The sequence below is a fragment of the Epinephelus fuscoguttatus genome, linkage group LG23 (assembly GCF_011397635.1).
Source record: "Epinephelus fuscoguttatus linkage group LG23, E.fuscoguttatus.final_Chr_v1".
In the NCBI taxonomy this organism is placed as follows: Eukaryota; Metazoa; Chordata; class Actinopteri; order Perciformes; family Serranidae; genus Epinephelus; species Epinephelus fuscoguttatus.
The window spans coordinates 5,232,368-5,246,158 of NC_064774.1; the positions used below are offsets into that span (position 1 = coordinate 5,232,368).

At 44.5% G+C, this 13,791-nt stretch overlaps 1 protein-coding gene across 2 annotated transcripts in view; it reads right to left on the bottom strand.

Moving 5' to 3' along the window:
• The window catches only part of nfxl1 (nuclear transcription factor, X-box binding-like 1), a 28,989-nt gene extending 16,044 nt beyond the window's left edge, over positions 1–12,945 (bottom strand). Inside the window, exons 1-14 of one of the 2 annotated variants that reach the window (XM_049568242.1) lie at positions 12,902–12,945; positions 12,231–12,436; positions 11,949–12,146; positions 11,755–11,864; positions 7,443–7,573; positions 7,286–7,330; positions 6,402–6,535; positions 6,149–6,234; positions 5,960–6,035; positions 4,296–4,393; positions 4,040–4,154; positions 3,735–3,859; positions 3,532–3,654; positions 2,871–2,961 (exon numbers count right to left, since the gene is read on the bottom strand). In XM_049568242.1, the coding sequence (XP_049424199.1) occupies positions 2,871–2,961; positions 3,532–3,654; positions 3,735–3,859; positions 4,040–4,154; positions 4,296–4,393; positions 5,960–6,035; positions 6,149–6,234; positions 6,402–6,535; positions 7,286–7,330; positions 7,443–7,573; positions 11,755–11,864; positions 11,949–12,146; positions 12,231–12,417 (1,519 nt within the window). In that variant the 5' untranslated portion in view covers positions 12,418–12,436; positions 12,902–12,945. Of the gene's footprint in view, positions 1–2,870; positions 2,962–3,531; positions 3,655–3,734; positions 3,860–4,039; positions 4,155–4,295; positions 4,394–5,959; positions 6,036–6,148; positions 6,235–6,401; positions 6,536–7,285; positions 7,331–7,442; positions 7,574–11,754; positions 11,865–11,948; positions 12,147–12,230; positions 12,437–12,661; positions 12,774–12,901 lie in introns of those variants that run through there. The other variant, XM_049568243.1, reaches the window with a different exon arrangement.
• Between the last annotated feature and the right edge of the window lie 846 nt (positions 12,946–13,791).

Sequence of the window (13,791 nt, forward strand, 5' to 3'; positions counted from 1 at the left end):
GATTGGCTGGTCCTCGTCACATGACAGGTGAACTCATTTTATCTCAGGGTGCAGCGCTGGTATTTGAGCGCACCTGCTGCACGTCTGCACTACACACAATGATACTGAGGGCGCGAAGATCGCAGCATGTGTCCGACTCCTTATTATAGATGGATCTAACCAGCAGCAGATCAGAAGACTTATTTCTTGTTCATTTAAATTACATAAAAGTCATCTTGTAGTTTTTATCTCACTTACTCTGTTTCTAATTTGTGATAAGATGAAGACAATCGACACTGATGTATTTCAGTCCAGAGGAGAGCTGTGTGTGAGGGGCGGGGCCAGCTCTGCCACTGTGTCACACACACACACTTCACGAGCTGATGCCGACACGGTGTGTTGCCACTGGTTCAACAGCTACAGAGGGGTGTTCCAGAGAGCGGGTTCAGTGAAAGCTCTGAGTGTGTTAACACTGAACTGAGGGAAACTCTGGGTTTTCAGCTCCAGACAGAGAGCTAAGTGAAAGTCTGAGTCAATCACCATGGCAACTGACTCTGTGAGCCTAACCTGCTCGCTGGCAGGTTTTCTTTAAGAAACCCTGAGTTCACCCTGTGTCCTCCCTCCTGCCGAGCCTGAAGCAAGCTGGCAGACACACATGGGTTGTTCGTATGTAGGCAGAATTAACTCACAATGCTTTACACCAGGAGAGGATCTTCAGACCCCGTTTAGATGTGCTGTCTTTCCCCCAATGAATGTCTGTTTGAACCGTACCGTTTCATATTAGACTCAATCATTTACGAGCCACACATGTCAAATCTGACACACCACAGACGTGCACTCTCATCAGAGCAAATGTGCATCGTGCTACGTTTTTTTGTGAACAGTAGCTTTTTATATGATCTTGGTGGCTTACAGTACATAATGAAAGGCCTAAAGGGGCGATCACACAGAAATGAGGCGCTAGAAACGCAACGCCAGTAGAACCATTGTTTTCCCATGATACTGCGTGTCTGACCGGTGTTCAAGCATCTTTTTAGACAGGCGTTTTTATAGACGCTTCTTTTTAGACGTGTGCTTTTATCAGGGTTTCGGCAGGTATCAGCAAATCTAATTTAATGCTTTTTAATGCCACTTTAAACAAATTTAATGCCCATGTCCAACTGCAGATACAGTCCTTTATTTATTTATTTTATATATATATATATATAGAAAGAGAGAGAGAGAGAGAGAGAGAGACAAAATTGTAAGCATTTAACAATGCTAATCTTGAATATTTGAGAAAATCTAAATTTACATTAACTGTCACTCTATAGTGAATTAGAAATGGCTCACAAGACGGTTCACAGTCTCAGAATTTATTTGCACATTTCAAAAATAACAAAACCAGCCTGAAGAACAATGTGAAAAACTAACTCTAACCTGAAAAGGCTGGAGGCGGTCACTGTAGCGGCAGGCGTGGTGGTGGTAGCAGCAGCAGCTGCAGTTGTGGTGGCGACAGCAGAAGTTGCGTTGCTGGTCACGGCAAAGAAATTCGGCACAGTTAACTGCTGCCTGCCTTTAATCGCCGACTTGTGACTATCTGACAGCATGTGTGATTTCACCGCATTGACGCCCATTGTGCAAAGTTTGAAGATCTTTTTGCACACGCTGCAAAATGCCTCTCGGGTTTACCGTCGACGGGCTTTAACCAGGTTCTGAATAGTTCCTCATCCAATCACTTCTGCTGGAACTTCCATTTTCCCATTTTTCCGACATTTCGCTAATATTCCCTCCGCTCTTTCGCCACAGCATGAGCACGCTCACAGAACGTTGCATTCCAAGCATCAGGTGTTGTGACTTCATGCACTGGCCGTAAACAATAGCCAATTAAAGGGTTCTGCCTGACAATCATCACATTATACTTCGATCAAAATTATTACATATTGATACAATCAAAATAAATCGAGAATAATAATGTTTTTTTTTCCCATCAAGTGTATGTAATTTTTTAATGTCTCTGGACATCGAATTTAATGCTTTTTAATGCCATTTAAGGCCTTAATTTTCGCAAAATCTATTTAATGACTTAATGCTTTTTAATGACCCGCGGAAACCCTGTTTATAGATGCTTCGTTTCAGACGCGCGTAGACGCTGAAAAGTTAAAATATTTTCAACTTTTTGAGCGTCAGACGCCAGTCGCACCATTCGTCATTGTCGTCATCGGCCCAGGCAGCCAATCAAATCCTCCTTCCTGTTTTGTTGTGGCAGCTACAGCAGTTACGAGCGACAGACAACACAATGCAATCCAAAGACGAGAAATTTATCCTGACAATATTTGATTTTGAAGAATTAAACAACACACGCACACCTCAGTACTCGAACAAACACAGGCGGAGACACACATGGAGCTGTGCGAGTATGTGTCTGGTGAGTACAATGTAAGTGACGACGACTAGCATATTATCGTCGTAGCGGCTAGTTGAGACAGTGGGATATGTGAGAGGGCTGGTGACCTTATTTCGTAGTTCACAGTTTTTGTGCTGCATTTTCATGTATGAAAAGTGCTTTATAAACAAAGTCGGATTTGAGCTCGTGATAGTTTCATGTAAGCTACTGTCTCTACTGTCTTTGAGGGAAACACTATATTCAAGGGGAGATATAGGGAGATGACAGGAGGGGTGTGTGTGTGTGTGTGTGTGTGTGTTGCGCACGCACCCCATACTGCCTCTCTCTCCTTGGCAGCTTTAGCGGTGTTACTTTGTTGGCAAACTGATTTGTGATGAGGGCTGGGTGATGTCACGACCATGTGCGATAAGTCGATATATTTTGAAGCAAGATATAGAATTAGACACCGGTCATGTTGTGTTACATTGTGTGTGTGTGTCTGTGTGTGTGTGTGTGTGTGTGTTACCTTGGTGACAGCCAGAGGGACACTTGTGGTTGCGACACCCCAGAGTTCGACCGCAGCTCTGGTCACACGGAGGGCAGTTACCGGGGCAACACTGGAACACAAGGCACCATGGGAAACAGAGTTTAAACAGACTCCTGCTGTTTCTTCGTCTTTTCGTTTGTCTCCACGGCGGCGGAGGATTTTCCCCCGCGTCTAAAGCGAGTTAAAGTTTCTTAAGCGTGCGGAGAACATCACAGGTGACATTCACACGACATTCAGCAGGACGCTTTGAGTCCACACGGATGAGAATCACATGTTGTTATCAGCGCGCAGAGTTAAAGCTCATCCCGTCACATCACACACACATCTGACGCTCAACCTTTAACTATCAGATCACACTCTGATTAGACAGCATCGCTCTGACATTTACACCAGCACACGCACACACACACACACACACACATACAACACCTCACCATCTTCATCATCCTCTTCATCTAAACATGAGGCTCAACTTCTGGATCCTGACATTTGGATCGTTTGATGATTCTTAACGTGACTCACAGATGATTTCTCCTCTGGATGTGTCAGTGTGTTCAGCCTTAGTGTTGGCTGACATCACACACACAGACCGACAAACACATGGATTATGATGAGGATGATGATGATGCTGTGTACTGACCTTCCTCCTGCACTGGTGTCTCTGACAGCTTCTGGTTTTTGGACACTTGGAGTCACACAGGTATTCTTTATGACACGGCATCAACTTCCTGTATTTACCACACCTGCACTCCTTCTCCACCTCCTGACGGACACACAGACAGACAGACGGACAGGTTCAGTGTTTTCTCTGTGTGTGTGTGTGTGTGTGTGTGTGTATCTCACCTGTCTGCAGGTCTCACAGCTCCCTCTGTGACATCTCATCGAACAGGTGTGTTTTCCACATGACAGATGCCGGTCACACGTGTCTCCGCATGGCAGCACTTCCTCTGTGCAGGGCAGAGACGACTCTACACACACACACACACACACACACACACACACACACATTAGAGATTAGCTCAGATTAAAATGAATTTATGTGGAGTCACTGGATCGATTCAATAAATCCTTCAAACAGATGAAACATTCTAAATAAATAATGTTCCTGTGTGTGTGTGTGTGTGTGTGTGTGTGTGTGTGTTTCTCACTGGTCTTGCCGCAGGGACAGGATCTGCTGACGGAGCGAGGACACGGAGGACAAACTCCATCATGACACAAAACCTCACAGGTGTGATTCCCACAGGAGAGAGGAGAGCCACACACCTGGGAGGAGGAGGAGGAGGAGGAGGAGGAGGAGGAGAAGGAGAGATATTTGGTGACATTCCTGGGACTGTGATTAGAGCATGAAATATACCGTGCAGCCCTACAGAGTACAGTACTGCAGTATTGTGAGTGCAGTTTTACCTGTTGACAGTTCCACTGGGGGCTGGCACAGGGTCTCTCTGCTTTCTCTTTCCCACACACACACCTCTGAACACTGACTCTGGGACAGGGAGAGCACTCTGACACACAGAAACACACACAGAAACACACACAGGAGTCAGTCAGTCAGGTTGAACTTGTGCAGGACAGCTACAGCCTGAGTCACGTTAGATTTAAGACTTTTAAAGAAAAGAAAATTTAAAACCAATTATACAACAAATCTAAAAACAAAACATGAGCCAGCATCAGTTCCTGAGGGTCAGGGAGCAGGTCTGGGTGCTGTCACAGTATGACAGTTCACCAGGGTGTTTAACAATCCACAGTTTAATTATCAGTACTGTCAGAAACATAGACAGGATGTTTTGCATGTAGTTCACATCATGCGCCACCAGAGGTCAGTGTGGTGCAACAGGCAGCTGAGGATAACGTTACAGCAGAGAGACTGCAGCTGATTTTCACCTCTAAAGGTGTCTGCACACCGAGTCCGTTTTTTTTTCATCCAAAATTGTTGCACGTCTAAAAATAAATACGACCTCACGTTGTGTGAATCATGTTTCCACACTGACTCTGAAACTTTCGTGCGTTGTTACAGTTTTAAGAACAGGTTTCGTTTTCCGTGTCTTTCGTGTCTGTCAGAGTCTTTAGACATGTTTTACCACGAGTCAGTGAAGAAAATGCGGCGGTGGGACACAGCTGAGACGAGACAGAGGAACAGGACGCACAGTACGCTTTCATAACTCATTTTCAGTGAGGTCACGCTGACCTCTGACCACCAAAATGTAATCAGTTCCTTCTTGCAGGGATGCAAACAGGTGCATGGTCGAAAAAGAGAGAGCTTATGAGTAAAGCATATAAGAGGAGAGGAGAGGGCTCCGTCTGATCTCTTCATAAACTAAAGTTACATTATTTTGCGTGTGAGCACACTAGACCGACCAGAGTCCGAGCCTGGCTGGAGCCCGCAGCTCGGCACTGTACACACAGTCAATGCAGCGGAGCCTGTGTTGCGTTCAGGCGTTGCAGCATTGTCATCTGCTCAATTCGTTTGTGTTAGTGGAATTATTAATCAGACTCTTCCACGTCCACGCCAACGCCACAACCCCTCATGAAAAAAGCGAGAGTCGCCGAAAAAGCGAGCTGTTTGCTCCCTGTTCTTGACTCACAGTGGATGTTCGCGCCAAATTTCAAGAAACTGGTAGAACTCTGTATTCTTGAGATGTTGCGTCCATGAGAGTGAGACAGATGTAAGTATGGACGGGAAGACAACATGGTAACATAATTCCTCTGGCCGTGGCTATCACCGGCGTGGAGGCATAAAAATTATTCATAAATTCATCCTTCTGATGTCTGAGTGTTTTTAAGTGTATTACAAATTAATTTAAGACAATTTAAACCAATAAAAGCTTTATTTTTAGATTAATTAATTTAACGCTTTCCAAGACTTTTAAAGAACCATGTTGTGACGTTTTTAAACCAACAGTGAGGACGTGTTGTTTGGTCCTCTCTTCTTCAGACGCCTGTTTGAGGGTCCAGGTGACAATTAGGTTGAGGTTAAGGTAAGGGACAGGTTGAGGTTAAGGGTAGAGTAAGGGAACAGGAAATGCTTCATGTCCTCACAGAGATAAAAGAACAAGATCTTGTGTGTGTACCTGTGTGACAGGGCTGCGTACAGGTGTGCTGTTTGCAGGGTAACAACTTGCTGCACTGCTGCTGACACGACCAGGCCTGCGGAGACACACACACACACACACACACACACACACACACAGTTGTAGAAACTGTAACTCAGTCCAGTAACACACTGAAACAACAGCTGTTTAAATCTTTTGAAGGTGTACCTTGTTGCTACAGCGACGGGGGAGGGGCTTAGCTTTGCCACACATACAGGAGACGGACACCATCTTTGGACACGGGGGACAGGGACCTGAACACACACATTCAGACACAAATCAAATGTTGAAAATACCGACAGTTTAAAAAACAGCAGATGCATTAACTGTGACAGACTTCAGGCTCCATGACATTAATTATTCTCATTACTCCTGTAATGACTGGAACTCTGTGTGTGTGTGTGCGTGTGTGTGTGGTTACCGGGGTGACAGAGCAGTAGACAGGTGTGTCCACAGGTGGGTTTGAGCTCCTTCTGACAGACGGAGCCGCAGGAGTGAGGAGCCAACCAGGGATCAGCCGGAGGATCCTGCAGCTTCCCACAGTAACACATGTACCTGATAATAAATAGTCTTCAGTAAGTTTTGTTTGTCCAACAAACCAACAACAGACTCATGTGAGTCAATCAATCGATGATCAGAAGTGCTGCAGATGAATTAGTTTCCACTGATCAGCTGTGTCACAGTTTGTTCCTTCAGTTAACAGTTTACACATTTAGATAATAAAACATACAAAACTACATCCAAAGATATCAGAAAATAATTCTGTTTAATCACAAACAGAATATTTCCTCTGCCTGTTTCCATGAAAAGACTTTTATTTTGAAAGAGACCAGCTGATCTGTGACATGTGAGGTGAACTGTGTGGAGCCCCCTGCTGGACGGCTGCAGCAGTCACAGGCTGAGTCCAGTCGTCCAGCCTCTGGACCTGCAGACTGAGGCCTCAGGACGTCAGTGAGACGCTCTGTGACGTGTTCACTGTCATCACGTAAAGTCTACGAGGGCAGAAGCCGCAAGCTGCTGACTGACTGACAGGCGTCAAGTCTTTTTCACTTGTTGCCGTGGAAACATTCAAGCGACAACTCATGTGCGAGGTGATGACTGCTGTTAGAGTCATCTGCTCGTCTGTCTCTGCAGATGTAAATCCACAAATAGGCTTTCTGACGTGGTTAAATGTTATTTCTGGCTGATCAATAACTGTTTTACACATTCATGTCCGTACTGCAATGAATTGTGGGTAATTAAATCACTCAGACCCAAACTGGCCAGCAGTAGTCAGACAGCCTGAGCAGATGCAGTGATGCGTACCTGTTGGGCGTGGCACTGGGGGGATACTCAGCTCGACACTTTGGACTGCAGAGAGGAAACAGGGAAACGTTACAGACAGAACTGACAACCACAGGAGCTGTGACAGGAAGTGACTGTGGATGTCAAAGTTAAATTCAACAGCGGAGAGCTCCCTCACCAGGGCCAGGGGTGCTGCTTCTGACCAAAGTCTTCATCAGTGGCAGAGGAGACGAGGAAGGCCGAGTCTTTGGCCCATTTCTGAATACAGGGGAGGTGGAAGAGAGAGAAACAGCTGGAGCAGCTCCACACCTGCAGACAGAGGGACAGAGGTTAGCTTTGACTCTGTCTTTGTCTTTTTACACAGACCTGAAGGGTGTTAAAATTCTTCAGGTCTCAGTGAGGCGCAGCTGAGGAGTGAGGCTCCATGAAGCTGCTGCAGACGACTGCATGGATTAAAACCAGAGTGAATCTGTTCTGTGAGGTGTGCGAGGTAAAGACACGACTGATGCACTTCCAGTCTGGACACTTTTTGAAAGTCCAGGCAGACAACGCTCGCTGCGCATTCCAGTCACCAGAAGAAAATGCTGCCACTGTACGTTTCATCTCTGTCATATCAACGTTTCCACACTGACGTAGTGTCTGAGCTGACTGTGATCAGGAGGTGGAGGGGGAGAGACGCCTGCCAAGCTGCAGACTGCTCAGCACCACCGAACTACTAACCCAGTCGTGATTTAGTGACCAGTGGCTCTTTTTCCAGCTGATGTTTAGGCACCAAACATCTTTATGTGACCCATGTTTCCTCTGTCAGCTGCTTGAAAGGAACCACATGAAAGTGTTCTTCGGGAACTTGGTGCTGTTTTTCCAGCTGCTTTTCAACTCACCAAACTTGTCTGTTTTTTAGTGACCCATGGCTCCTATGCCAGTAGTCTTTAGGGCAACAAAACTCGATTCTGCGATGCATCGCCATGCGACACGTGACGATTCAGCATCGATTCATTAATTACTGAATGCAACACAGCTGCAGCACCCAGAACAAAAAAAAAGTAGCGTGCTCTGCTGCTCGGACAAGTTAGCCAGTTGCAAGCGGACCACCACAAGCACACGGGAGACTCAAATGATGACCGCCAAGGAAAGAGCAACTCACTCGCCTCCGGGATTACAAGCCAGTGTATAGAAACATTTTGTTCTCTGTGTGTGTGTGTGTGTGTGTGTGTGTGTGTGTTAGGGGTCCTGAGATCATAAACAGTTATGAAAAATCAGTATACGAAAAACGTTTTTTTTTTTTTTTAGGGTGGAGGGGGGTGATACTAAGGCCCAATCCCAATTCCTATCTTAACCCTCAATCTTAACCCTCAGTCTCAAAAATCCGTGCTCCCGCGAAGTGCTAGTGCTGTCCCGATTCTCAGAGTGTTGAGTTGAGGGTCAAGAATAAGGGCTGTATGGCCCTCACTTTTAAGATTTTTCAGGACCACCCTTGGCAGTAAGTGCTATCCCAGAATCCTTTGCGTATCATCTGCCGAGCCCAACCGAACCCAGCCAAGTACAGATGATTCAGTCAATGCAAGATGGCGGCAACAGGCGTAAGAAAGCAGAGTTATCAATGTGAGCATTCTCCTCGTTAATAGTTGTTTTAAAATTATGATAACCATTGCATTATCTTAGTTTAACGTCATTTTGTGGACTATAGACCTCTTTGTAGCGTAACACACATATTCTTTTGGCTAGCTAACGAACGGGCGCTTGCCCCTGCACGTAACCCCGGTTCTCTGATAACCGAGTATGCTGTTATTCAGTTCCGAAAGTCTTTTCTCAGCGATAATGTAGTTGTTAAGTTGTTTTAATGTACGTGAAATGTTTGCATCGACATTTTTGTAAGATGACCGGACGGTGTCATCTCCTGTAGCCGTAGAGTCTGCAGCTGGTAACGTTACAGCTGCAGGTTAACGTTAGTCAACGTATTATCTGGTGACTTTCCGCTGAATAAGTTACGTCGGTTGTTGTGGTACAGCTTATTTGTTTGAATATCAACTTATAACCCAAAGAGTGAAACGTTAACGTGGATGAAAGTCATCAGGTAACACTTGTGTGACTGTGTAAACAGCCTCACCAGTTCTGCTGGATGTTAACCATTCATTGTGATAATACTTGCAATACTACATGAAACTAAACCAGTAACTTAACGAATACCTGACAGGTAGCCCAAAAAAATAAAAAATAAAAGTAATGCTGTTATCTCTGTTCCATTTCAGGGCCACCACACAAAACACAAGCCCTGATTAATTTCAGGGCCACCAATGAAGACACGTTTCCCAAAAGCAAACAGACTCCAAAAAAACTATGGGAGTGAGTAATTTGTAACTTGTGAACTGTTCATATTCATAACATAATTCTCAGTCACAACGGCAACTGTTCCCCAAGTGATCAAGCATTCTGTTTCAATATGAAATCAGCACAGCTGCAGACGACATTGATTGTTGTTTGGTAACTGTACTGTAAGATTTTGTTGAGTATATTCGTTGCAACATGTATGTTCTATTTTCTCTACTGTGCAAAGATGTGCTGTTTGGATTTTATGATGTCAGCATTTCAAAACAAAAACAATTCTATATCATTAATCTATTTATTATCTTAGCGAAATTCCATATTCATAAGAGTAAATTTTGTAACAGAAAACCCTTGTTCAAAATTTTTATGAATACTTAGAAACCGTTCAGCACTTCACAAACTCCAAAGCTATAAAGACTGAAAATATGTAAACAATTTAATTGTTTGAGCGGCTGAACTTTTTTATTTATTTGTTTGTTTATTTTATTTCTCTTTCTTTTCTCTTAACCCTGGCATATTTGTTCTGTTCACGTCTGTCACTGCTTGTTTTGTACAAGAATTGAAATAAAGTGTTGGGGAAAAAAACTCATCAGGTCTTTTTATCGACGACTACTGATGACATATATTTCTTCTTTGAATTGACAGACTGGATGGAGTTTTGGTGTATTGCTGCCCCCGACAGTCTTAAAACGTATTTGCCTTTGAGGGGTGTCCCATTTTAAAGTCACTAGATAGCCCTTAACACTTGGTTTTGAGGGCTAGTGAGACTGAGGGTTGAGCTTGAGAATTAAGATTGAGGGTTAAGATAGGAATTGGGATTGGGCCTTTGTTGACTAACTGTGACAGACTGTGTTACCTTCTCCAGTCTGGCGCTCTGAACCGTAGCTGGGAGACACTGGTTTTCTGTAGATTATCTTTACAACCTGGCTCGTGGCTGTAACTAGCTCTAGGAGTCCGGACCACCTCTGCTTGCAGAACGAGGATGCAGAACTGTCGTCCGTGCCGAAGCACATTTATTTCTCCTCTACAGCAGGAAAACATAACATAACATAACACAGGGCCTTCTCACAGAGACTATGCTGTAACTGGAGCCTATCTAAACACTGTAAACAGACTGCGACCACCCAGAGCATGAACAGTACTGTCTTCACAGTGCATTCCCGTCCATACACACTACACGCCACTTTACTTCCCACAACATCTATTACGTCACATCCACACGGTCACCGTCTTAAAGCGAGGGGCTGGCCAGTAACAACTGTGAATATGACAAGATAATGGTGTGAGACCAGGCAACAGGTCAGTAGCCTACGTGCTCCGTTCTGTTAAACACCGCGTTGGTTGAATGGCCCGTTCAGTTGGTAATCAGATAGCTGGGGCTTTACTGGTATAATGCAATAGTACCACCCAGCGGTGAAACCTGTGTACACGTTTACGCGACAAAAATGACCCACTCCACTTGAAGAGTGCACTTTATTTCTCTGGAAAATGTGAGTGTTTCAATTTGTAAATAAAAGATGGTGGAAGTAAATATTTGTTTCCTTGATTTAATTAATATTCACAAATGTACATTGTTTTAAAAGTAACAAGTAGCCACTGATTGAGAGGAAAATCTATCCTGTGTGGGGAAAAGCACTGATAATCGCTGTAATCGCAGAATCGTAGCATTGTGAATCAATAACCAAATCGAATCATAAGGTACCGTAGGTGGCTCACCCCTCGTGTTTGGAGAGACTTATTTCCCATTGTTGACACATTGTTGTTTTTCCATAGAAAAGCAGCTTTTCTCACTGAGACATCTGTGTTTTTCCAGCAGAGATCGAGCACCCAGAACCCAAATGTTTTAGCCCACACATGATGTCACCATCACAGAGTGTTTTCTTGTACCTACACAGCACCACTGATGAATGTGAATGTTCAGTGTATCCTCTGCATAATAACACGTAAATGTAATGTAACGTACGACGCCAACGTTTATTCTGAGGAATAACTGCAGTATTTGTAATGTGAGAAGCAAAGCTGGTCAGTGTTATTAGAGAGAGTACAGTTCTGTTCGGTACAGAGACCCAACACTAGTGACAGTTTCTCCTCCAACAGCAGCTGAGGCTCATGGGTACTGAAATGTAGCCTGTGTGTGTGTGTGTGTGTGTGTGTGTGTGTCTCACCGCTTGCGTCCTCTTGACGGAGGCGATACAGATGAGACAGGTGAGAGCTCCAGACTGAAACAGGTCGCTGACATACTGACCAGTCCTGACCAGAGCTGTGGCATCACCACCTGCAGGGAGACAGATCTTGCTGCTTAGCTTAGCTTAGCTTAGCTTAGCTTAGCATACAGACTGCAAACACAGGCGTGGCTCACCTGTCTGGTCGGTGTAGGTCGTGAAGGTTGACGCCAAAATCTTCCCTCTCTTTCCATCCGTGTGGTTGACCTCTACATCACCATTGTCATCATCATCATCTTCATCTGAGGAGGAGCTGATTCGGCTCTCCACCAATCGCTGAGCAGCAGCCTGGTTTGACTTCCTGATCTCCTCAAACTTGGACTGGACCGACACACCTGTCGGACGGAAACAGACGATCAGAACGCCTACATCATGTTGTGTGTGTGTGTGTGTGTTCAACAACACGAGGGCGTCCTCACCGTGTTGAGGCTCAGGTGCTGTGGCAGACTTCGTCCTCCCTCCTCCTCCTCCTCGTCCTGCCCCCCACACTCCTGGTGCAGCGCCCCCCGGCCTCTCTTTCTCCTTCTGTGGGGGCCGTGACCTTTCACCCTGACCCTCCTGGCTCCGGCCACGCCCCCTGCCCTGCTGTCGCCAGGCCGGCTCCATGGCAACCGCCTCTGAGACTCTACAGGTGGAGAACAAGACAGGTGAGGTGTGTACAGCACGTGTCCAGGACATTATGTCAACATACTACAGCCTGCTGTATGATCATGTATGGACTCTGTACATGTGTCACACACACACACTACATGTTGAATCCCAGCCCTACAGTAACACACATTAACACGAGGCCTTCACAAGGAGCTCGTGACGAGTCCTGGCTCGTGTTTCCGGTTTATACTCCCGTTACCTGCCGTTACTTCACGTTAACAGTCAAGTTCAGTTCAAACTGCTCTCAGCCGGCTAGCTATGCTAAGCTAACCAGCTGCTGCCGTTGTAATAAGCAGTTAAAACAGGCGGAAGCACACGTCACATCCGGTCAGCAGCCGTTATTACAACATAAATAAGCACGCGAGCTGAGCCGCTGGTAAAAGTTTAATATCATAATTCAAACATTAAAGTAATTTAAGCAGCTTTCTGTGAAACACACCTCAGCACTCAGCAGCAGCAGCAGTGCAGTCTGCTCCCTAATTGTCATGCGCAGCGCCTCGCGGTGCATGCCGGTACTTGTAGTCCTACAAGCAAGTGAGGCTGCTTGACGCCACAGTGGGTATCTTTACATTTAGAACTACAAGTCCCACGGTGTACGCGACTCACGCAGGCAGTGCGACGTGTCAACGACAACAGACGAGACGTTTCATTCATATTCTGCAGCAAAAATAAATACAGCAAAATAAACTGTTGACTGCTTAAAATGACTACAGGAAGTTCACTACTTCCGGTAGAAACCTGGCGGGTTTTTTTTAAAATTGAATAAATGCATTACTAAATTAATTAAAGGTAGCACCGCAGATAAATTAAACAATATTTGTCGCATTAAATAAAAAGTAATTTAAAAAATGGAAAATAAGTAAAATTAGTGGGGGGGTTTTTGTTTGTTTGAATTTAAATAACGCATTGATTAATTGATTAAAGGTAACAAAGTACTGAAAAAATATTTGTTATATTAAATAGAAGCAATTTTTTTAAATGACTGAGGCAAATAAATAAAGTAGTAATGGTTCTGTTCGTTTGTTCAATGTGAAAAATGCATTAACTATTTGAAAATAAAGTTAAATTAAAAATAATTGTAGTACTAAATTAAAAAAAGTAATGATTATTGGAAAAGAGTAAATAAGTAACAGTAGTCATGTTTGTTTGTTAGTCTAGTTCCTCCTTTTGTCTTTCACGTGTCATATGTGTCCTCCTGTTGATCACTTGTAACGCACTATAAACAAATACATGTCAGAGATAAAAGTACAAAAACCAATTATAATGGAAATAATTTGCAGTGTACTGGGTTCAGGCTGAAGATTTCATGATAAACATACATTTTAAAGG